This window comes from Podarcis melisellensis, assembly GCF_964234715.1.
Source record: "Podarcis melisellensis genome assembly, chromosome: 17".
Taxonomy (NCBI): Eukaryota; Metazoa; Chordata; class Lepidosauria; order Squamata; family Lacertidae; genus Podarcis; species Podarcis melisellensis.
In genome coordinates, this window is record NC_138534.1 from 40211227 (window position 1) to 40236548 (window position 25322).

The 25322-nt window shown below is 44.3% G+C and overlaps 1 protein-coding gene across 13 annotated transcripts in view; it reads left to right on the forward strand.

Moving 5' to 3' along the window:
* Positions 1-25322, forward strand: part of ADGRL3 (adhesion G protein-coupled receptor L3) — a 548617-nt gene that overhangs the window by 335137 nt on the left and 188158 nt on the right. For all 13 annotated transcript variants that reach the window (XM_081893739.1, XM_081893730.1, XM_081893741.1 and 10 more), the window contains one exon: positions 14978-15058. In XM_081893739.1, coding sequence (XP_081749865.1) covers positions 14978-15058 — 81 coding nt within the window. The remainder of the gene's footprint in view (positions 1-14977; positions 15059-25322) is intronic.

Sequence of the window (25322 nt, forward strand, 5' to 3'; positions counted from 1 at the left end):
TAATTGGAAGGCTGTAAACAAAGCCACAAAAATCAATGCTGTTTAACTTCTCCATTAATGATCTCAAAAGAAGGAACGCTGTGAACAGCATAACAATTACCATCAGATTCGTTGTTGAATTGGAACTAGTTGCACCTTAGCAAGAAAAGAGGGAGACACACAAATATTCCAAAGTGATTAGAGTTATGTGTTGGGAATGAAATTAAGTAAACTTCGAAGGCAAAGGGGAAATGAGAACAACATAGGCCACTTATTACAGAGGAAGAAACCTGGTAACTAAAGTGTTATGTACTGAAATTCTCACCCTGGGCTAGCAGGGGGATACTGTAGATAGTTATGCAAATAAGGGGTCGAAAGTGGCGTTTAGTGATTGGATAGTTTTAGAAAGTTGTTACAGTTACGTTGTAGTGGAGCTCTATATAAGCAGGCTGGCTGAACCCTTCAGTTCAGTTCTGTTCTGGCCTCTGAATAAACAAGAGCTGTTTGAAGAATCGCTGTGTCGTCTGATATGTTCGTCCACAACTTAACATAAAGCATATAGGTTTAGTAAGGTACATGTGTCTAGAGATGACTGTCTCTATGATGAGCAGTGTACCTGTTGCACTAATTTTTTTGTAATGAACTCTTGAGAAGCACAGCTGTCCTGCTGAAGCTAAGAAAGAGAGAAGGACAAAAATCCAAATAGAGATGAGGGAATACTTGGCTTAGTGAGTGCAAAGGATCTCAGAATTATAGTCCCTCACAAGCTAAACATGAGTCAGCAGTGGGATGCAGCTGCAAAAAAGGCTAATGAGATTTTAAGCTCAATTAATAGAGACATAATTCTGAAGTCACAGGATGTAATTCCATTTAATTCTCTACTAGTCAGACCTCATCTGGAATACTGCCTAGTTTTGGGCGCCACACTCGAAGAAGGATGTAGACAAATTGTAACGGATCCAGAGAGCGACCGTAAAGATGCTAAAGGTTATTGAGAAAAAGTTCTGACGGGAAGAGTTGCCACCTTTAAGATGGAGTATAGAGAACTGAAGGGGTGTAATTGCCCTCTGTGTGACGGCCCTTAAGATATTTGAAGACTGCTAAGGCTTTTGCTGCCCTAGAAGGCACAATTAGATTTAAAAGGCTCATGTTACACTACAGGAAGGTGGATTCTAGTTGAGCATTAGGAGACATTTCTTACTAGTAATAGCACTTCAGCAATGAGGAGAAGGAGAGACTCTCAATTGCCAGATGTCACAGAGCAAGCCGGTCAGTAAATCACACAGTTCAAAGCTGGAGTTAACTCTTTATTAGCGAAACACAATCTTTACAGAGTTTACAGAGCACAGCAGCCCTGTAAGTCCTATGAAATCAGTTGCCCCACCTCCCTGTTGTTGTTTAGCCGTGTCCGACTCTTCATGACCCCATGGACCAGAGCATGCCAGGCACTCCTGTCTTCCGCTGCCTCCCTCATGCTGGTAGCTTCAAGAACACCATCCAACCATCTCGTCCTCTGTCGTCCCCTTCTCCTTGTGCCCTCCATCTTTCCCAACATCAGGGTCTTTTCCAGGGAGTCTTCTCTTCTCATCAGGTGGCCAAAGTCTTGGAGCCTCAGCTTCAGGATCTGTCCTTCCAGTGAGCACTCAGGGCTGATTTCCTTCAGAATGAAGAGGTTGGATCTTCTTGCAGTCCATGGGACTCTCCAGAGTCTCCTCCAGCACCAGAATTCAAAAGCATCCATTCTTTGGCGATCAGCCTTCTTGATGGTCCAGCTCTCACTTCCATACATCACTACTGGGAAAACCAGAGCTTTTACTATACGGACCTTTGTTGCCCCACCTCCCTACAGCCACCTAAGTTTCCTCTCCAGGGCTTCTTGCCAGCAATCAGAGACTGTACCTGTGTGCAACTTGTCTTTGCTCTGCCCATTTCTTCCCTCTCCTGGTTCTGGAGTCAGCAGGGGAGGGGAGCTTGTTGCAGCAAGAGTGGGAAACACCCTCGACTCTTCACCACCCTGACTCATCTCTGCCTCTTGACCTCCCTCCTCTCCAGCTTCAGCTTCTGTATCTGATTCTGACCTTCTCTCTGCCACAGATTCTCCCAGCTCACCAAGCCTTGTTACCCCTTCAGCTTCTGGCACCTCCTTTCCCCAGTCTTCTCTCTGTGACCACTCACTGATGTCCCACCACCACTCCCCGCACTCTGAGCCTTCTTCCCTTGGGGTTTCCCCAGCTGGTTCCTCCCACCATTACTCCGCTTCCATGACACCAGAGATCTGTGTGTCTTTTGTGGATGATCTTACTCTGGATTTCCAGTATCAAGCTGGGGGTAGACATTTATTATTAGATTTATGAACCGCACCATCAAAGTTCCTTCAGTGTGACATCGTTGTTGGGGATGAGATAGATGATCATAGGATTTCAAGTAAACCTTCGTCCCAGCATGTTCCAGAACTTAACCCAGTTTTTAATCTGTGCTGCGGGTTTTTTAGTGACACTACATTGGCACGATAGTCTAAACCACTGGTGCAAGGATATTTAGGAGACCTTAGCGTGAAGAGGCGGCAATTGTCATCAACATCTTCCTGGCTGATGAGTGTTTACCATATTTTTTGCTCCATAGGGCGCACCGGACAATAGGGTGCACCTAGTTTTTAGGGGGGGAAATAAAGAAATAAAATTATTTTTCCCCCCAGCCCCAAATAGCAAAGAAGCCAAGACAGCGAGCAAGATCCATTCCGCTGGCTGTCTTGGCTTCCTCTTTAGCCGCAATCAACCTCTCCAGCTGGGAGAAGCTGCGCGTGGCTTTGGCAGAAGCCAAGACACCGAGTGGGATGTATCCCGTTCGCTGTCTTGGCTTCGTTTTTAGCCGCGGGGCTGGGGCGGGCCTGACCCCAGCCCCCAGAACAGGTCCAGGAGCGGCGGCAAGATTGCGTGCAACCTCGCCGCCGCTCCCGGAGCTTGCAGATAGATCCCTGAAGCCTGGGGAGTGCAGCGCTTCACTCCCCGGGCTTCAGGCTGCTATCCGCACCGACCCCTCTCGCTCTCCAGGCTTCAGCGAAAGCCTGCATTCGCTCCATAGGACGCACACACATTTCCCCTTCATTTTTGGAGGGGAAAAGTGTGTCCTATAGAGCAAAAAATACAGTATAGTTCTATGATGCCTATATATTGGTGTGGGTTGAAGCAATTTATCCAGAAATCACGAGTGAATCCCACACCCTTAGGGTCCACAGACTAAGCTATAACAGCAGGACATTTTAATTGACAGAATCTTAGCATTTCTACCCTTAGAATTAGAGGGAATAATTGTCCCCATGCTATTCTTGTTGCTTTGTCTTCTTAGAATCGTTCCTGCCCCCAAATGAAGTATTTGTTTCAGTTTTCCCTCGTCTCCCGTTCACCCTTCTTCCCACCCCCTGTTTGTGCCTGGGGGGGAGAATCCCATCAGTGATCTTTGATACACAATTACAGCCTCTATTTCCTGAGTAAGTCAACTGTGCAGCCCCCATCGTGCTCACACGGGGGTGTCTCACTTACAGAAAGGAGATGAAGGGAGAGAAAAGGAAACCAGAATGAGAAGATGAGATATCCATTTGGGGATTATATCACTTGTTCCTCGATGGCACTGCAGTGCCGCCTGCAAGAGCGTCATGATTAAAGTCAGAATGGGATGTGAAAGAGATAAAGGCAAGTTTTGCATTAGAGGCATACTCGGCTATCCACCGGCTGACGAGTCGGAGGAAAACCTCTCAGGTCCTCTGCTTTTCTGTCATTGATTTGAGAATTAGTTAATCTTCTTGTTTCAAAACTAAAATGCCCATTAGAGAACTAAAATGCCTCTTAAAGTAAATACCAGAAACAAAAGACTTCTCATTCTCTTTGCGACTAAAAAGACATAGCTCGACTTGTTGTTGTTGTTTCGTCGTTTAGCTGTGTCCGACTCTTTGTGACCCCCTGGACCAGAGCACGCCAGGCCCTCCTGTCTTCCACTGCCTCCCGCAGTTTGGTCAAACTCATGCTGGTAGCTTTGAGAACACTGTCCAATCATCTCATCCTCTGTCGTCCCCTTCTTCTTGTTCCCTCCATCTTTCCCAACATCAGGGTCTTTTCCAGGGAGTCTTCTCTTCTCATGAGGTGGCCAAAGTCTTGGAGCCCCAGCTTCAGGATCTGTCTTTCCAGTGAGCACTCAGGGCTGATTTCCTTCAAAATGGATCAGTTTGATCTTCTTGCAGTCCATGGGATTCTCAGGAGTCTCCTCCAGCACCAGAATTCAAAAGCATCAATTTTTCGGCGATCAGCTTTCGCTTCCATACATCACTACCATAGCTTTAACTATACGGACCTTGTTGGCAAGGTGATGTCTCTACTTTTTAGCTCGACTTACCCTTTTCTTATTCTGGATGGCCAAACATTATTCTTACAATGGCAAGAAATATGTCTATAGCAGATCGGGACACAGATATCACTGTTTTAATAGCTTCCTTTTTAGCCACAGTTTTACCCGGAAGGGTTCCCAACAAACCATCCTTTCAGGGATCAGACAGGGCGAAGCAGAATATCTAAGTGCACACAATCCCAGTGTGACCTCATGACCTCAACAGCGTCACCCTTGTCCTTTTAATTATCCCAGTGACCTGAAATGTTTTCTGTTGTGATGCCAATAAAGGGATTTGATTTGATATGTCCATAGCTTCATCAGAAATATAACCCCAGTTTAGAAAGGACAGCATTTCAGGGCTGGGTGAATGATTTGCATATGAGAGTCCCACTCACATCAGAACTGCTTAAGAGCTGGGGCACGTTTTACAGGCCTTCTACAGATTTTGCGGCGTCTATTGTGCATCTTTTCAGTGATGCTCTCAGAAATTATCTCAATAGATTATGTATCGTCTTTGGTCACCTTGGGCCCTCTTGGATTTAAATTGGGCAAAGGTGGGAAACGTATAGCCCCAAACTGGGTCTTACATATTTTTGGCTTTTCTTTGCACCATTCAGGTGTATTTTCAGTGAAAGCTACTTTTTGCTGATAGCCAGTGATGGCTAATTTTCTTGTTTTTTGTGGTTGTTTAGTCGTCTTAGCTGTGTTCGACTCTCTGTGACCCCATGAACCAGACCATGCCTTGGAAACTCTCTCTTTCTTCTCAAAGCTTCTCCTTTTTTATGTCCATAAAAGTTTTCCTGGAGTTTTCTTGGCAAAATACTGGAGTGGTTTGCCAGTTCCTTCTCCAGGTGGAATCACATTTAGTCTAAACTCTCAGCTATGACCTGTCCATCTTGGGTGGCCCTGCACAGAAAAACTCAAAGCTTCTTGGAGCTATTCAAGCCCCTTCACCACGACAAGGCAGTGATCCATGAAGGGAACTAGGGATGTAGTCTATTAAAAAAGAGACATCCCAGATGGTAACAGCCACCCCATTTTTAGACACACACCCCAGGCCATGGACTAAAATAGTAGTAACTGATGATAATATTTATTTTTTTTAATAGATATTTATTAAGATTTTTACAGAAAAAAAATCCAATAATAATAAACAGTATTGCTTTGTTTAACAAAATTTCATATCATCCTTGAGCTTCCTCATGCCTCCCGCTCCCATTTACATCATTAATAAATTTTTGTCAAGCAAATTATCATCTTATTTCCAAATTTTGTGACCGCTTATTTAATTACAATAAGATAGTTCTCCTGCAAATTTGTTTCTCTTAATCTCTCTTATCATCAATTCCTGATCTATTTTAGTGATGGCCAATTATTTATAACCAAGCATCCTTCTTAACATTCCATTAAATCACAATATTTTTGTAAGTAAGTCTTAAATTTCTTCCAATCTTCTTCCATCCTTTCTTCTCCCAGGTCTCGGATTCTGCCAGTCATCTCCGCCAGTTGCATATAGTCCATCAGTTGCATCTGCCATTCTTCCAGTGTGGGTAGATCTTGAGTTTTCCAATTCTTAGCAAGTAATATCCTTGCTGCTGTTGTCGCATACATGAAAAATGTTCTATCTTTCTTTAGCACCTTCTGGTCGACAATGCCCAGGAGGAAGGCCTCTGGTTTCTTGGTGAAGGTATACTTAAATACCTTTTTCAACTCATTATATATCATTTCCCAGAAGGCCTTCACCTTAGGGCAAGTCCACCAGAGGTGGTAGAATGTTCCTTCATTTTCCTTACATTTCCAGCAAGTAACTGATGATAATAGAATCTTCTTAGGAGATAAAAAACACAATAAACATTCTCCAGCTTTGACCAGATTTGTTCAGGTCTCAGAAATACATCCAGTCCTGAAATGGAATATTCAGTGGTATTATTTAGGAAATGTTTGCGAGAAGTTCCAGGTGACATTCATCTCTTTCTTTCTTTCTTTCTTTCTTTCTTTCTTTCTTTCTTTCTTTCTTTCTTTCTTGTTTTACATCCCGCCTATTGATCAAATGAACACCAATGTGGCTTACAGTAGGCTGCAATGATACAAAACCAACCACGCAAAACCCCATCTGTAACCAAGAGAACTCCACCATCCTTTGTTCCCCAGCTGATGGATGGGGCCAAGGCAGGTTTCCCTCCAGTTCTGCAGTCATAGGGCAACTGAACGTTCTTTCTAGCAGAGACGAGGGTGGAAGCAAATGACCCGCAGCTCCTCCTTCTCTGGACAATGATGAGGCCAGGCTCATCTTCTCCTTGCTGTGACTCTCTTCCTGGGAGGCAGGGGGTGCAACCTACCACTGGCCCTTAGTCCTCTGGCCCATCGATGGGATCAGAGTGCACCTCCCTTCAGCTCTTCTGGCCCAGATCAGCTGGAAACTGGAACCAATTATCATTGATGTCTGGGAAGGAGAAGCAGCTCTTTGGGTGACCCCTAAATGCCTAATGCCCTCAAACCTTATGTCTAAAATTTGAAACATGGTTCATGCGTCAATCACACCTTGGTTTCTTAAGAGGATCATAGGCTTTTCGGGGCTCTCACCCCCTTATCTTTCACACAGCGGCTTCCTGTTTCTCTTTAGATTTGCCTGTAGCCTGCTGGGATGTGAAAAAAAAACCAGGAAGAAAGAAGAATTTAAAGTGGTTTGTGTGTGTAAAGAACATGTGAGAACAAGGTTTATTCAAAAGTTCTAAACTGATAGTTTACACGCAGCGGTTCTCAACCTGTGGGTCCCCAGATGTTGTTGGACTACAACTCCCATCATCCCTGAGCTCTGGCCTTGCTAGCTAGGGGTGATGGGAGTTGTAGTTCAACAACATCTGGGGACCCACAGGTTGAGAAAGGCTGGCTTACAGGATCATGATAACTGAGTCACCGTATGGGGTGCTAGGGGAGGGGTAGCACCTCTGGTGAGGGACATGTCTTGCTCCTTCTGAAGTAGTTTGTTCACCTTTGGTCCCCACCCTGAACTCAGTTCTTGCCTGTGGCTCCTAAAAGCTGTCAGCATGCAACAGCAGCCACATCCTGGGAACAGCTTTGACCGGCCAGCTAAACCAGGTGAAGGTAGGCAATGGGTCTCGAACCCTCGGTGAGTTAGGGACTTCCCCTGCATGCAAAGATGGGACCCAGCGGACTGAGTAGATGAGACCAGTAGTGAGTCCAGTGGTCAAGGAGGTGGTTTCTGCACGTGTTTAGAGGAAAGTGAGGGGCAGATTGGGCTCATCAACCTGGGAAAGTAGCCCATCTAGGAGAAGGAAAACTCGGATCCTAAACCTCCACTGCCTTGTGGGATATCTTCAGGAGAAGAAAAGGCTAAGGAGTAAACCCTACACAAATCTGGAATGGAGTCCCTAAGGCGGTTGGATAGCATCTTAATACACCTCCTTCCGGCAACTCCTACAGCCAAGCTGGTGCCAAATATTGCTCTACTTTTGGGTCACATCAGTGAGGCCGAGACAGAGGTCTTGTCGTCTGGGCAACCCAGGACCTCCATATGCACTGCCCAGGCTTGTGCCCCAGGGAGGTCACTTTGCTAACACAGCAGTTTGACTTCACCCCAGAGGCACACTCCATTGTCTCTTGAGGCAGAGGGTGCCAACGAGCCAAAATAAGTAATAATCATAATCATAATATTATATTATTTATACCCCGCCCATCTGGCTGGGCTTCCCCAGCCACTCTGGGCAGCTTCCAAAAAAATATTAAAATACTGTAATACATCAAACATTAAAAGCTTCCCTAAACAGGGCTGCCTTCAGATGTCTTCTAAAAGTCTGGTAGTTGTTGTTCTCTTTGACATCTGGTGGGAGGGTGTTCCACAGAGCGGGTGCCACTACCGAGAAGGCCCTCTGCCTGGTTCCCTGTACCTTGGCCTCTCGCACTGAGAGAACCGCCAGAAGGCCCTCGGTGCTGGACTTCAGTGTCCGAGTAGAACGATGGGGGTGGAGACACTCCTTCAGGTATACTGGACCGAGGCTGCTTAGGGCTTTAAAGGTCAGCACCAACACTTTGACTTGTGCCCGGAAACGTACAAGCAAAGTGTACAAGCAAAGCTGGAATTTGAATTCCTGAGCTTTTGGTTGATTATTCTGTCAAGGTAGTGAAGTAATTAATGCATCTCCTACCTGGTGCTGCTAATTTCAAAAGCAACCGCGGTGCCAAGGAATACATTACAGCAGATTTCTTGCAGACATTATTTTTCAGTGCATTATGAATGCATTATAGCCCACAAAAGTGGTTGTATGTGGGACATTTCTGAAAGTCGTTTTTTAAAAATACCAGCTACAACGACAGCAGGTCCGCGCTCGAGATGCTGCTCACTGGGAAACAGCTTAGAGCAACAACAACACATTTCAGTGGGGAACAATATTAATTACTTCCAATATGCCTCACAAGAGGAAGTAACTCTTTTTATTATAGCACAAATATTATTTGGAATAGGAAGGTTACTCTAACTGTTACCACAATCTACGTATCATTAACTTAACCTGTATAGAAAAGAGATTAACAGCAGTGTAAATTGTTATGGAAAACCGGTGAGTGATAACTGCATATTTTTAATGCAAATAAGTTTCTGCCTACAGCTCTTTCTCTATCACACTGGGGAACTGAAATTATGTATTTAACAAAATAAGAAACTTTGCCGTGGTTCTGAGCCTTGAAAATAACTGCTTATTGCAACAAGGTTTACCATCTATCAATTATCCACTACTCTCATGTTTTTTATCGGACTGTCATTAATTGGTCTCATGGTAGATACATGTATATTATTAATTTTAAAATAAAACAGAGGCAAAAACATGCCAATATTGCTTCTGCAAGGAAGCAGACATATTTTTCAGACTCAGGAGTCACCTGCCCAGTTTAAATTTTGAAGTGAGAATTTTGCTAGTATCCCAGTGCTTGCAGAGGGAGCCTGGTGGAAACTATGTGCAAGGCCTATTCCCTTACTTGTGGAATATTTCAGTGTGGTGCTGTGGTTAGATGAGGGGTCACTAACCTTTCTGGGCCTGTGGACACATGTCAGGAGCAGCTGTCAGGAGCAGGTCATCAATAAATCACACGGCATCAGTGAAGTTAACTCTTTATCCAAGGTAAACTCAAGAGGCTGGGTCTAGTGAGCACATCTACTTGTCCTGGTAGATCTTGCCCCTATGAGGCAGTCGTGGGGACTGAAGGTCCCTGCCACCCCACAGTTCCCTAAGTCTCCTGGGTCCTTCCCAAGCAATCTGAGACTCCTTTGCCATGCATGCCTGCTTTGCTTCTCCCTCTTCACACCTCTTCTGGTTCTGGGAGACCAGAGGGAAAGGGAGCTGGTGGCAGCAGGAGGGGGAGACCCCCTGGCTTATTCACAAGAAATAATGAATAATAATAGTTCCTTTTTAACCAGGCCTTTGGTTGATTTGATTGACATCCTATGCCCTTGTAAAATGTGGTTCTTGGGGGGGGGGTTATTGGGTTGTTTTTATTTTGATTATGTATATTGTGGTTTTATATTTTGATTTTGTTCTGTGAACCACCCTGAGACCTCCGGGTATAGGGCGGTATCATCATCATCATCATCCTGCCTCTTGGCCCTTCTCCACTCCAGCCTCCACTTTGGAACTGATCTCTGCCACAGACTCTCCCAGCTAACTAAGCCATGTTATATCGTCAGCGTCTGACCCCTCCTCTTCCCAGCCTGCTCCCTCTTCTCCCCCTGACCACTTATCATTGTCCCACCACCAATCCCCTGGCTCTGAGCCGCTTTCCCTTGGGGGTTCCCCAGCTGGAGCCCCCCAACACTCCAGCTGGTCCATGTCATCACATACGGGGGGGAAATGATCATGGCTACCACCTTCCCATGCAACTGCCTCTGTGCACCCTGCAGCTATTCATATGCAGAGATGCGCATGCTCCACAACCACGTGCTCATACACTGCAACCAGACATGCGGACACAAACATGTATGCACCTAAGGTAAAGGTAAAGGGACCCCTGACCATTAGGTCCAGTCACAGATGGCTCTGGGGTTGCGGCACTCATCTCGCTTTATTGGCCAAGGGAGCCAGCGTACAGCTTCCGGGTCATGTGACCAGCAGAACTAAGCCCCTTCTGGCGAACCAGAGCAGCACACGGAAACGCCGTTTACCTTCCTGTCGGAGCGGTACCTATTTATCTACTTGCACTTTGATGTGCTTTCGAACTACTAGGTTGGCAGGAATAGGGACCGAGCAATGGGATCTCATCCCTTTGTATGCACCTACACATGCCTTCTTAAGCATCTAAGCCTTCCTATATTGCTAGAAGAATCCTCCTGTAAAGGAGGTTAAACAGTGGGAGATTACGGTTGCTTCTGACGCAACAGGGATAAGAGTGGTATTGGCATTGTTGGTAATTATATTTCAGTGCACTTGTAAGATGGTGAAGGGTCCTAGGAGAAGGGCCCCTCCTAATAAAAAACCATTTAACTATTCTATCTGCTACTGATCTAAGCAACAAACAGCCTTGAGTGTTGACTGTCACTGTTTGAGGACAGAGGAACCTCCTAAATCAGGGCTCGGCAACCTAAGGCCCAGGGGCCACAAGCGGCCCAGGGGGGTCATTTTACCGGACCACAAGCTGTCCCCAAACCGAGCCACCCACTTGGTGAGTCCTGGCACAGTGCGGGACTCGCTTCCACGGCTCTGGAAATCGTGTCTGTGCATGCACAGATGCTGGAAATCGCGTCTGCTGGCCAGGCAAGTTAAGCCTTGCTGACCCCTGTCTTAAAGTGATGGACATTCCTTTGTTAGAAGTTTTTAAAGGAGAGGTTGGCTGGCCACTTATCAGGAGTGGGTTTCCTGCAATGGGCGGGATTTGTTGGAAGTCGAGGTGCAGCTCAGCTTTCAAATAAAAGTTTGCATGGGGTTAAAACACAGTAAGGGAGCTCCAGGTTCCTACACTGCCTCTGAGGCTTAAATATATATATATATATATATATGCAGGTTTTGGTGTCCTCGGGTGTCTTCCCGTGTAAAAGTTGGGGTGTCTAGGCGACGTTTCGACGAGGTCTCACTCGTCATCTTCAGGCTGGTGCTTTCGGCTTCTTGTTACTGGAACAGAGCAGGATCTCAGTGTTTGAGTTCCTATAAATACTGTTGAGGGGGTGTGGTGTATAGCCTCCAATGTTCTGGGCAGAGAGGAAGTTCCCAGGCTAGTGTGCCTTTTCTTCTTTTGTTCCTTAATTACTTGAGGGATATCCTGAGTGATTTCTTGAGTGATATCCTGAGTACCACTTAGGTGGGTCATTAGGTGTGGATTAGTTGCTAAAGTCTTTGTGTCTTGACCTCTTGAACTTTGTGAAGAGTTTTTCTGAGAAGATGGCTGTACTGCACTTAGTTGTGCTCTGGCTTGGCTTCGTGTATAGGGGCGAGCTGTGGTTTTGTGGCTTGTGTCAGCCAGATCTGTGTAGGGATTGCAGGGGGGTGCAGCATCCGGAGGTGCCTCCATGGTTTGGCTACTGGATGGTGTCTGTAATTTATCTGTGGAGAGGGTCTGGGTTTGGGTCTGGTGTGGTTGATTGGTGATGGCGTTCTGTGTGCCTCTGGATCTGGTGTCAGTTTTTGTGGGGAGGGCTAATTTCCAGATGTCTGGCAAGCGGGATGTGTCGTCACGCTTGTTCATGTTGTGAGGGTGTTTCTCTATCTCGATGGCTTCCATGATTATTCTCTTGTGGTGATGTTCCATGTTAAAGAGCAATTTGGAATCTGCAAAATTAATTTCGTGTCCTGTTTCTTTCATGTGTTGGAAAAGAGAGGAAGTTTTTTCTTCTTTTTTGACGGCATTCTTGTGTTCTGCGATACGTGCATTTATTCGTCTGTTTGTTTGTCCAATGTACGTGGCTGGGCAGACTTTGCAGGGTATTTCATAGACCCCTTGGTTTTCCAACTGGATTTTATCCTTGGGGTTTCTGAGGATATTGGCTATTTTTTGGTTGGTGCAAAAGGCTGTTTTGATATTGTGTTTATGGAGGATTTTGCTAATTTTATCTGTAGTGCCCTTGATATAAGGAAGGAGGGCCATGCCATTGTTTTCTTCTGTGTCTTGGTTTTTGGGGGGTGTTTCTTTTTGGATTAGCTTCGTAACCCTGTTTTGCTGGTATCCATTGGCATGCCCAGAACATTGGAGGCTATACACCACACCCCCTCAACAGTATTTATAGGAACTCAAACACTGAGATCCTGCTCTGTTCCAGTAACAAGAAGCCGAAAGCACCAGCCTGAAGATGACGAGTGAGACCTCGTCGAAACGTCGCCTAGACACCCCAACTTTTACACGGGAAGACACCCGAGGACACCAAAACCTGCATTCCTGTACCCGTGAAAATCTACGAAAGCATATATATATATATATATATATATATATATATCTGTGCTGACCTGTCCCTTGATCTTGAGACCGATATTCTCAGGCTGCATCCTCTCTAAATTCCACCTCCCTCTCACACTTCCCTGCGGGACTCAAATTACGAAATCATCTTGGATTGATCTCTCCAAGCGGGCAAGCATGGCCACCTTTGTTTTGTGCACCTCGGTGTACTTTAGAACTCTAAAAAGTATCTATCCCACCCAGGTCATAAAAGGGTAAAGGTAAAGGGACCCCTGACCATTAGGTCCAGTCATGACCGACTCTGGGGTTGCGGCGCTCATCTCGCTTTACTGGCCGAGGGAGCCGGCATACAGCTTTCGGGTCATGTGGCCAGCATGACTAAGCCACTTCTGGTGAACCAGAGCAGTGCACGGAAAGGCCGTTAACCTTCCCGCCAGAGTGGTACCTATTTATCTACTTGCACTTTGACATGCTTTCGAACTGCTAGGTTGGCAGGAGCTGGGACCAAGCAACAGGAGCTCACCCCATCATTGGGATTTGAACCGCCAACCTTCTGATTGGCAAGTCCTAGGCTCTGTGGTTTAACCCACAGCGCCACCCGCGTCCCGGCACCCAGGTCATAGACTTCCTATAATAAACACTTCGCTGTTTTTCCACAAGTAGCACCTTCGCGTGTGTGACTGCAACAGAAAAGTCTAACCAGATTCGCAAGCCAATAGCCTCCATGCTCTGCACACTGAATTTTCCCCCATCCCAAGAGAATTGAACAAGATTGCCTTTGTGTTCCCTTCCTGTGCCGAAATAAAAATGTCTGTGCTGCGGGAAGGTCACTTCCAATTCTATAATGCTGTGTAGCATAAAAATAATGTTGGTAAAACACCAACACAATCAATATAAGCAATCACTTTAAACCTGTTGCAACATATTTACAAGTCTGCCTATCAGTCAAAGGCTTATCGAACTAAAATGGCCGGTTTGGTGAAAGGTCATCAGTTGCTGAGAATTGGGAATGCATACATATAAATCTGCTTTTTTTTTTTTTTCCGCTTCTTTCCAAATATTTCATTGGTGTTTTTTCTTTTGTTTAATGATAGCTGGTTTGGTTAATGCCAGAACAACATTATCTGTATCTTCTTTAATATGTTTGACATTTTTTAAAATAAAAGTATCCCTTTCTGTTTCCTTATCACTTGTATTAATTGTCAGGGTTTCTTAAACCAAGATTGATAACATAGCTGATAGTGGGCAGACCTGTGTCTTCCTTTCTTTTTTTCTATTAAATTAATATTCTATATTAATTTTTATACAAGGAAAACAAACATCGTATTTCCAAAATAGGAATTGTAAAACACCGAAAATTGGAATTTGCACAGTAGTAGCGTACACAATAACTGGTTTGGTGTTAAGCCAATATAACACACAAAATCATAAAAGAATATGACAAACTAATGAACCTACAAATAATATATGCTAAATCACAAAACACATAAAAAACGAAACAATTTTTAGTCTACGGTATGTTGTGTTTTTGTTATGTCCCTAATATTTCCCTTCCATAAAATCCCTCTTTGATCTTGTTGTATGTATTTATACCATTTGATCTTTTTGCCGAAATGCCAGTGAATATCTTCTAGTCGTTGTTCAGCGGTGATATAGGTCTGTACGAAATCATGAAAGATTTTATAGATTGATGATAAACTTTCACAGCCTAGCACCATATTCTCATTCAAAGCCTTAATGACTGGTAGTATTTCCCTGTTAGAGGTGGGCTCATTCAATAGTTCCTGATCTCCCTCAGTTAATTTTGGAATATTTATTTCAGATATAAACTTCAATATTACTCCTTTATTGAGGTTATTTGATTTCTATAATATAGACTAATATTTTAAGGATTCTACCGACTTCTTCCCCAAAGTTTTGACTGTATCATTTTCCAACTTTAGTTGAGGAATTTTCCCCTTTTGTTGTTGCTTTTAGTTGAAATGCAAGTAGCGGGCTCTGCTTATTCCATTTGCATTTTCTTTGTTTACCTAAATTAGTTGATTAAGACATTTTGTGTGTTTCTGAAAGTCCCTTTTCAGGGATATTCAGTTTATCCAGACCTGTTAAAATAGATTGATGCCTTATATTATTTCTCTGGTGTGCTATAGTCCTCCTCTGGTTTATTAATCTCTACCAACAGTTCACATTGAAATACTAGACGTTCATCCATTTTGTTTTTCCACAGGGCAGGTACACCACGGCCAAGTTTCCTACCTGGTTCCTCCAATTCACCTGGACTCGGATCTCGAGAGGCAATCGTTTAAGGGTGAGTTAGCAGCGTAATAATTCTTGGGTGAAAGCATTCATGGACTCAGCACAGTTTGGCTACATTACTGACCCCACGAAGGGTATTCTGTCCCAAGTGGGTTGCAATTTAACAGGTTTGAAGCAGACCAGGCTCATTCTTTGCCTTGTATGCATCCGTCACGTTCTCTGAGTTGCAGCGTTATTTGGAACCAGTCCGCCAGATCTATATCCCACTTGGGGAAAGCTCTGAAAGAAAAACCTCCCAAAATATAAACAGAATATATCTGGTATATAGCGCCTTCTTTGTTGGTTTGCTTGGAGTCAGGAGAGATGTGAAGTGCCCCATTCATCGCAAGGCTAAAGAAGTGGCAACAATGGGAACATGAAGCGCACCCACTTCCTGTTCCAGCTTGTACTCCGGGGGGGGGGGGTAAATGTACCGTATTTTTTGCTCTATAAGACTCACTTTTTCCTTCCTAAAAAGTAAGGGGAAATGTGTGTGCGTCTTATGGAGTGAAAAATTCGGTAATTCTTGGTTGCAGTTCCTCTCCCTTTCATTCGAAACCAGGAAGTGGCAGAAGAAGAAGTCGAGATGAATAAAGGCAGCAACAGCCTCTCCACCTACACTAGTCTGTTTTGCTTTTGTTTTTTTAAATGACAATACACCTTTTTAAAAAAATACTTCAGTTAAAGTAATGAGAAACAAAGGAGAGAGTAAGAAGGGTGTAAACCACGGGAAGCTTTTCATGTTTGAGATGCTTGGAAGAAGGCTAAGAGAAAAATACAGGCAAAATGAACTTTGCTAAATCTTAGCCTCAGTCTCCCCCTTTAGTCAAGAATCTGATTATTACTGTATTTTTTGCTCTATAAGACTCACTTTTTCCCTCCCAAAAAGTAAGGGGAAATGTGTGTGCGTCTTATGGAGAGAATGCAGGCTGTGCAGCTATACCAGAAGCCAGAACAGCAAGAGGGATTGCTGCTTTCACTGCGCAGCGATCCCTCTTGCTGTTCTGGCTTCTGAGATCCAGAATATTTTTTTTCTTGTTTTCCTCCTCCAAAAACTAGGTGCTTCTTGTGGTCTGGTGTGTCTTATAGAGCGAAAAATACGGTATTTTGGGGCTTGTTTGGGATCTGTTATCACTGGCATTATTACAAGGACTGACCTCACTTATGAGGTGTTGTAGTAGTTCCACTCTCCACTGCACAAGGCTCCATATTATGTGTAAATGTTTGTATTCCACACAGGGGTGGTTCTTATTTTTCCTGGTCTGTATAAGGTGATATGGACTTTATTTGTGCTGGTTCAGTTTTTGTCCTGATTGATTTCCGTTTTGATTCCATTCCTATTTTATTGATTTTGAAGGTGTGAACCACCAAGAGGACCTGTTTAATTGGATGGCGTATAAATGACAAAAATAAATGCATGTTTTCAGCAGCTGGTAGAAATTCTTCTTTGGGCTGCAGTTTCATTTGTTGTTTACAAGGGACGTAAATGCTACTCTTGGCAGTGATTAATTGGTGGTCTCCCTGTGACTCTTGGATTCATGTTGAATGATTAATCTTGCCTTTTGTCACCAGGCAAGTCACAGGATCAACATGTGGATAGGTATGGTTTTAGGCTTTTGCCATTGGTTTATAAGCATAACTGGTAAGCCTTGAATTGTCAGCCCCGAGGGAATGCCAGAGAGTTCTAGATCTTTGTATCCAGTTGTGAAGCATTCTGCTTGATTGCCTTGTGGTCTCTTTAGATTGACCTCATTTTAATGCCAAGTTTTGAAATGGATTCGCAGCCAGTGATACCAAACATCTATTACTGGGTTGCTCTTTGGACTAACTGTGTTGCAGCTAGAGGAGAAAATGGGTGGTGAGAATGTGTTAAATATTGCAGGAAGGAGGTGGATGAGATGATGGTTATTATTATTATTATTATTATCATTATCATTATTACTACCCTGCCCATCTGGCTGGGTTTCCCTAGCCACTCTGGGGGGCTCCCAATAGAATATTAAAAAAACGACAAAACATCAAACATTAAAATTTCTCTAAACAGAGCTGCCTTCAGGTGTCTTCTAAAAGTCAGATAGTTGTTTATTTCCTTGACATCTGCTGGGAGGGCGTTCCACAGGGTGGGTGCCATCACCGAGAAGGCCCTCAGCCTTGTTCCCTGTAACTTCACTTCTCACAGTGAGGGAACCGCCAGAAGGCCCTCGGAGCTGGACCTCAGTGTCCGGGCAGAACGATGGGGGCGGAGATGTTCCTTCAGGAATACTGGGCCGGTGCCGTTTAGGGCTTTAAAGGTCAGCACCAACCCTGAATTGTGCTTGGAAACGTACTGGGACCGCATATTAGTGCCAATGTAGCTAATATGCTTCAAGCTGAGGATTTATTTTGGATCTCAGAAGGGATTTGGATTTGGTGGATGATCTTGTGAGCTTCCACCACCTACTGCCTCTGTGCTCAAGGCTCCTTGGAGCAGGGGAAGAAAGTTCTATGTTTTTATATTGTTGTAAACCACTGTGATATATTTTTATGATACAGCGATAATACAAATATATATATTTAAGATAAATAGCAAGTAAACAAACAAGCAATCGGTGGCCCTAAAGCCTTGCAGAGGTCTCAGCTGGAAAACTTACCAAAGTTCAACCTGTTTCTGACCAGGGATCAATTGTTCCATTGATGCAGTCACACGATTTGCTTCTGGAAATTACTTATTTGTAACGCAGCTACTGGTTGGGGGGGGAATGAATTTAAGCAATTCTTCAGGGATATATATATAGTTAGAAGCCACCCCAGTCTCCATGAGTGGTGCGAAATTCCAGGGGTTCCCGGCGCTTAGGCAGGGCTGTGTTTGTGTTGGGAAGGTGGAGGCATAGCAGAGACTGGTGTCTTTCTGAAATATGGTTGATTATCTCAATATTTACACCTGTTAAGTCTGCAGTGGAGGGAATGCAGAACGTTATACAGTGGTTCCTCAGGTTGCAAACACCTTGGGTTACAAACTTTTGGTTACAGACTCCGCTAACCCGGAAGTAGTACCATGGGTTAAGAACTTTACCTCAGGATGAGAACAGAAATCGCGTGATGGCGGGAGGCCCCATTAGCTAAAGTGGTACTTCAGGTTAAGAACGGTTTCAGGTTAAGAATGGACCTCCAGAACGAATTAAGTGCGTAACCAGAGGTACCACTGTACCCCAAGAATGTCTCTTTTTGCCTCCGTCATAGGTTCAGCAAGCTTCGTTCCAAAGCAGCAGTCAGTCATGGCTCCCGGTCTTGTAGTGCAGCCTCCTCCAGCCAGAGCCAAGATAGTACAGTAGTACCTCGGGTTACAGACACTTCAGGTTACATACGCTTCAGGTTACAGACTCCGCTAACCCAGAAATAGTACCTCGGGTTAAGACCTTTGCTTCAGGATGAGAACAGAAATTGGGCGGCGCAGCGGCAGCGGGAGGCCCCATTAGCTAAAGTGGTGCTTCAGGTTAAGAACAGTTTCAGGTTAAGAACAGACCTCCAGAACGAATTAAGTTCTTAACCCGAGGTACCACTGCACAGTCATACCACATGTTATGTTTGCTTCAGGTTAAGTCTTTTCAGATTGCGTCCCACAGCAACCCGGAAGTACCAGAAAGGGTTACTTCCAGGTTTCGCCGCTCGCACATGCGCAGATGCTCAAAATGACGTCACATGCATGCACAGAAGCGGCGAATTGCGACCTGTAGACGCGGGTTCCGTTCTGCTCATGTTGCGAACAGGGCTCCAGAACGGATCCCGTTCGCAACCAGAGGTACCACTGTACTGACATCTGGGCCCCGCACAGAGTTCTAGCCTGTCCAGCAGCTCATGGAGGTCTGGCCTTTGTCCTCCTTCTTCCCAGTGCACCTCTCCCAAAACCCAAGCCTTCTGCAAGATGACACTTTTTCCTATCGCCTGACACCCCTCCCGTCACCTTGGCAACCCCTAGTTTTCTGCAGACCCAAGACCCTTCCTTGATGCTCTATAATCACCAGCAATCAGTAGCTTTGTCTGTGAATGGCTTTGCTCTTAACTGGTTTGCATAAGCCAGCCCACGGATTTCTTGTCTGGTGCAGTTCTGCAGCTTGTATTTTGCATTCATAGAATCATAGAATTGAGTTGGAAGGGCCCACAAGGATCATGTTGTCCAACCCACTGCAATGCAGGAATCTTTTGACAAATGTGGGACTTGAACCCTTGTCCCTGTTGGGGGGTCTCCCTCCTCAAAAACTCACTCTCTCTCTCTCTCTCTCTCACACACACACACACACACACACTAAAAGGCTTGTCTTTTGGGGGTAGGGTAAAGCTAAATTAACCTTCTGGCAGCTTGCCGTGATAAATTCAGTCATGGCCTTGAAAATGCTATATTGGATTTGGCCTAAGTTTGATTTGCAGAGAACTTTAAATTTGTTGAGAACTCAACAAGTGCACTCTGCAGTTTCAACTAGACGGGGAATGATGAGGCAAGACACAACATGGCTTTGCACGGGAGTCACAACTCACATTAAGTATTTACAAAAAGGATGTGCAATGGTATAATCTATTCTGTATCTCAGGGGCTGCCCTACTCTTGGCAAAATTACTGTTTTCCTTCTACCATTTAAACTAGTATTACTGAATATGACTTATATGTTGTTCATTTTGTAGGCAAAAATGGGATTCTCCTGAAAAGCAGATATATTCCCACAAAACAATTTTATTTTTTAAAAATCATCATCGGGTCGCCACGCCCCTCAAATATTGCATCTGTATATGTGCAGATGTATGGATTTTTCTAGTAGGTTCCCGTACTTACCCGGGCAATTTTCTGGATGCTCACCTTCCAGCTCCAGAGGAGGCTGTGGTTTTATTGAATAATTTGTGTGTATAAAAGGGTAAAGGGGACCCCTGACCGTTAGGTCCAGTCACGGACGACTCTGGGGTTGCGGCGCTCATCTCGCTTTATTGGCTGAGGGAGCTGACGTTTGTCTGCAGACAGTTTTTCCGGGTCATGTGGCCAGCAGAACTAAGCCGCATCTGGTGAACCAGAGCAGCGCACGGAAACGCTGTTTACCTTCCCGCCGGAGTGGTACCTATTTATCTACTTACACTTTGACGTGCTTTTGAACTGCTAGGTTGGCAACAGTAGGGACAGAGTGATGGGAACTCACCCCGTCATGGGGATTCAAACCGCCGACCTTCTGATCGGCAAGTCCTAGGCTCTGTGGTTAAACCACAGCGCCCCCCCGCGTCCCTAATTTGTGTGTATAGATGCCTCCAATAATACCCCATGATGAGGGAACCTTGAGGTCTTGTTTACAGACGATACCCAAGGCTAACAGGTCTTCTGCCGAGCGATCACTCCATACCCCTCTGCAGAAGATCGTTGCTAAAGTGGTTCTCAGGTCTTCCACTTGGTTCTCTGGTCTTCCACTTGGTTCTCAGGTCTTCCACTAGGTTCTCAGGTCTTCCACTAGGTTCTCAGGTCTTCCACTGGTTCTCAGGTCTTCCACTTGGTAACGTTCTTTAACCATCCCCAGGAGATTACAATTTCCTGCGTAGTATTGGACTTTGGGGGCATGAACCTTCTGCAGGTCCACCTGTCTGCCACCACCACTTGTGTGTCAGTTATATTTGCGGTTTGTTCAATACTCGCCACTATGTCATTCTGTTGTGTCACCCACCCGTGCTTTATTTGGAGCAGAAATTTATTTGGGCTTTTGGGAGTGTTTTAAGGATGATATAATTTGAATAGTCTCCATTTCTGTCTTCTTTGTGTGTGACCCCTCCGCACAATTCCTATGTTTTCTCAAAATCAACCTACAATATTTTTCTCTTTATAAGTCTAGGTTGTGAACTTTGAAAATTCAGGAAAGTGTTATAATCTGTAGGTTTTCTTTCTCACAGTTCTGTAATTTTCCTGTCTTACTAATGCTCTTAATGTGCAGATAATTTCAATTTGTTTCACTGAAATATATTTCAAATCTGATCCTGGAGTCTCTGAGACTGTCAGTTAAAAAGAAAGAAAGAATTTAACCTAGTAGTATCACCATCCCAAATGAGAAAATATCACCAATATAATGTCATGATTTCAAAACATAAGGATTATCTCTAGGGGAAATAAAACTTCAAAGACTCCTGTATGTTAATTTGCTTCTGCTCGTGCCGTTATAAAGCCCTTGGCTTCAGCATCAATCCCTTTTAATCTGCCTGTAAGAATGAACAGTGGAAAAAAACACAATTTCAACACAGGGCAAGATTAGCCAGTTCCGTTAGAAAGTACATAAGAGGGTCCAAGTTGTCCAGCCATTTTTCCAGTGACCTGGACAACCAAAATGGTCAAAGGCCTGGAAACGATGCCTTATGAGGAACGGCTAAGGGAGCTGGGCATGTTCAGCCTGGAGAAGAGGAGGTTAAGGGGTGATATGATAGCCATGTTCAAATATATCAAAGGATGTCACATAGAGGAGGGAGAAAGGTTGTTTTCTGCTGCTCCAGAGAAGCGGACACGGAGCAATGGATCCAAACTACAAGAAAGAAGATTCCACCTAAACATTAGGAAGAACTTCCTGACAGTAAGAGCTGTTTGACAGTGGAATTTGCTGCCAAGGAGTGTGGTGGAGTCTCCTTCTTTGGAGGTCTTTAAGCAGAGGCTTGACAACCATATGTCAGGAGTGCTCTGATGGTGTTTCTTGCTTGGCAGGGGGTTGGACTCGATGGCCCTTGTGGTCTCTTCCAACTCTATGATTCTATGATTCTATGATTTCCAGACCCTCTCATTGTGGAATTCAAGTACAAAGAGAGAGCACCCCTCAGATGTAACCAGCACTGTATCCCTTACTAAAACAATGGAAGTTATTGATTTTCACAAAACCATTGAGTTGGCCATCTCAATGCAAGCCATTGTCAAAGTGGTGGGAACCGTATTTTTCCGTCTATAAGACGCCCCCATGTATAAGACACCCCCTATTTTGGGGGACTCAGATTTAAGAAAATGGGTGGAGATGGCCCAGTGTATAAGACACCCTCTAATTTTTGACATTATTTTTTAGGGGGGAAACCTAGTCTTATACATGGGAAAATACGGTATGTCATTGCACCTCCCAACTGAGGCTGTGCAAGGGAATCTGAGAAGGAAAAGAAGCAAGAAGTTGGACGGTGGCCTTGGAGCAGAATAAAACAAACAAACGTTTGTGTCTTTTCTGTCTCTGGCTCCCAATGGCAACCATTTCCCGCATGCCAAAGAAGGCTTGTCTCAGCTTCCTGTAGAATTAATATGTTTACGAATAAGCACTAGCAATCCCATAAAATAGTGTCAATGGTATGTTTGCTTGACTAGAAATAGGTTTAAACTGGTGTTTAATAGCGCAACTAATAAGTGCAACTAATCTTTTAAAATATTCTTAATTAATGGGAAGTACCGAAATAGAGTCAACATTAATTGTGAGTGCTGATTCAGCATCCGGCTTTCTTAAGTGATTTACAGGATTCACTAGGTTTCCGTACGGAGCAGTGGCTTGAAGTAATTACCTTGTAATGTATGATGACACTAATGTGCTAGTAAACTAGTGGAGTTTACACACAGCTTACGTGCGAGCATCATTGCACAGAAAGACACGGAAAATGCATTGCAGGCATAAATAATGCAGATATACATCAGTTGTAGTGAATTTTCACAAACTTTTTTTTTTTTAAAAAAAGCAGCAGTTACAGGAACAGGAACAGTTCTCTTTTTATATTGGTGGAACATGCTGTCATTTAATGAGGGAACAATTGGGGAGTAAGGATAGGAATAGAAAACTTTCTCTTTCACAGAAAGTTGAATCAAGGGATAAAGAAATTTTCCAGTTTGGGGTGATTTCCATGCTACCCGCCACTATCAGTAACAATTTGACCTCTTTGAGGAAGACTTGATCCTGGGGGTCCATAAAGATTGATAGAAGGGTTAATGGTGGATCAAGCAGAATTGGTCTCCTGCACTATAACTGAGCTATCTCCAAATGCACGTCTCTCTCCCACGAGGGAAGAGAAATTCACGATTCTACAGAGTGTGGGGAGATTATTCTTGGTGTGGAGCTCTACTGGAGTGAAATGGCATCTATTCAGTAGCTTCAGAAATGACCGACAGATTACCTCAAATCCATTGGGTTAGGTTGAAAAACGAAATTAAGAACTGTGTTTATGTAACAGTTTTATATAGGAATGCTAGCTGTGAAATAACATTCTGAAAACGGTCATCCATTACAAGGCTGTTTGAATGCTTTTTTGAGCTGGCACTATCTTCATTTAATTATGGGGTCTGAGAGACTCTTTGGATCAGAGTTGGGGATGGTGCGGTTGCTGAATGAAGGGAGAGAGGGAAGGGAGATTTACTCCTGCAAAATTACCCGATATTCTACAGCATATCCTTGAGGATCCTGACCAAACCTGTAAAGTAATCATCTCCTCCTTCAGGCCTTGGAAAGTTTGTTTGTTCTTCTTTAAACACGTAGGATAATATTTCCCAGGGCTGCTGATGTGTCTGGAGGAATGTGTAAGATCTTTGGGGACTGGAACTGTCAAGAACATCCCTTGCTGTTTCTTAAACGTCAGTGTAGATGATGCCTGACTGAACTGGGTAATCAAAATGACAATTCTCGCAAGTTCTACCCTTTTGCTATTTGAATTCCGAACGTTACAAGGAGATTAAAAGAGTTATGATCGAGTATGTGAGGCCTCAGAAGGCCTGTGCTTTAGAATCAGAAAAACCATCTGTTAACTTTTTATTCTGTTTTACTTCTCTGCAATCTTTAATGTAGCTCTTGTTGGACTACAATTCCCATCATCCAGTGGCGGAGCAATTGCCCCTGGAGCAAAATCTAGGGACGCAAAATTTCAACACCCAGAGCTGCCTCACTACAGCTGTGTGATTCTGTCACTGGCCTCCCCTGAAAACGGCTTCTGCATGCAAACCAGGAAGTGACCTCTGCAGACAATGGAATGACTCTTTCCTTATCTCTGCAGTTGCGATCTTCCGGGTGACGCGGACACTGCTAGGCAGTTGAATGCGCATGCATGCTCTGTCCGTTTCCCTCCATCCCACCACCTCTCTGTGCAGCCCTGGGTACTGACAACCCATGCTACGCCACTGTGATCATCCCTGACTATTGGTCATGCTGGTTGAGGAGTTTGGGTCCAACATCATTTCTTGAACATCATGCTTTTCTGGGGGGCGGGGTAGACTTATGGAAGATAAGGTAAAGGAAAGGGGGGTAAAGGGACCCCTGACCATTAGGTCCAGTCGTGGCCGACTCTGGGGTTGTGGCGCTCATCTCGCTTTACTGGCCAAGGGAGCCGGCATACAGCTTCCGGGTCATGTGGCCAGCATGACTAAGCCGCTTCTGGCGAACCACAGCAGTGCACGGAAACGCCGTTTACCTTCCCGCCGCAGTGGTACCTATTTATCTACTTGCATTTTGACGTGCTTTCAAACTGCTAGGTTGGCAGGAGCAGGGACCGAGCAACGGGAGCTCACCCTGTCGCGGGGATTCGAACCGCCAACCTTCTGATCGGCAAGCCCTAGGCTCTGTGGTTTAACCCACAGCGCCACCCGCATCCCTTAGAAAATAAGGTGTGCCAAAAAGCACCAAACTGGTTGCAATAAAAGGTCCCCTAAGCCTATGTAGAATGCCGTTCTTACAGGTTTTTAAAATTCTTGCTACTGTGTATTTTCTCATGATCAAGGACTGAGGGAACTGCTCTCTGCTGTCTGCATTTTACTTCAGCATTAAGGTACATTTGAAGATCGCAACTCTTGGACTAGGAATACATACTTACCTAGATTGCAAAGATTTGCTTATTATTATTTTTTCTTGATTTACGAAACTTAGTCACTCACTTAAGTTATCCCAATTGTTATGTTTAATTGTTTGCTGTTTATCCTGAAGTAGGAATGAAATTTGAGGTGTTGTCTTGCTCTGGTCATTTTTGGTGCATTCCACTTCACAGTTCTTTTTCTTTTTATAATTTTGATGCTCTTTTGTCCTTATATGCGTCACCTGAGCAATATTCAATAATTGTTTTTGAAAATTTTGAGGTCTGCTTTGTAACACACATTCCGGCCTTGTAATCAATGCCATGTTTTGGTTTACATAATTCTACTTATCTGACTGCACACATAAAAGTGTCTCTGTGTGTGTGTGTGTTATAGTGCACTCAGTTTAACAGAAAGTATCTGCGACAGAAGTGTCTCTCACCAAATGTAAATTAAGAACTGTGAAAAAGACTATGAATTAAATGGGGAGACAGTA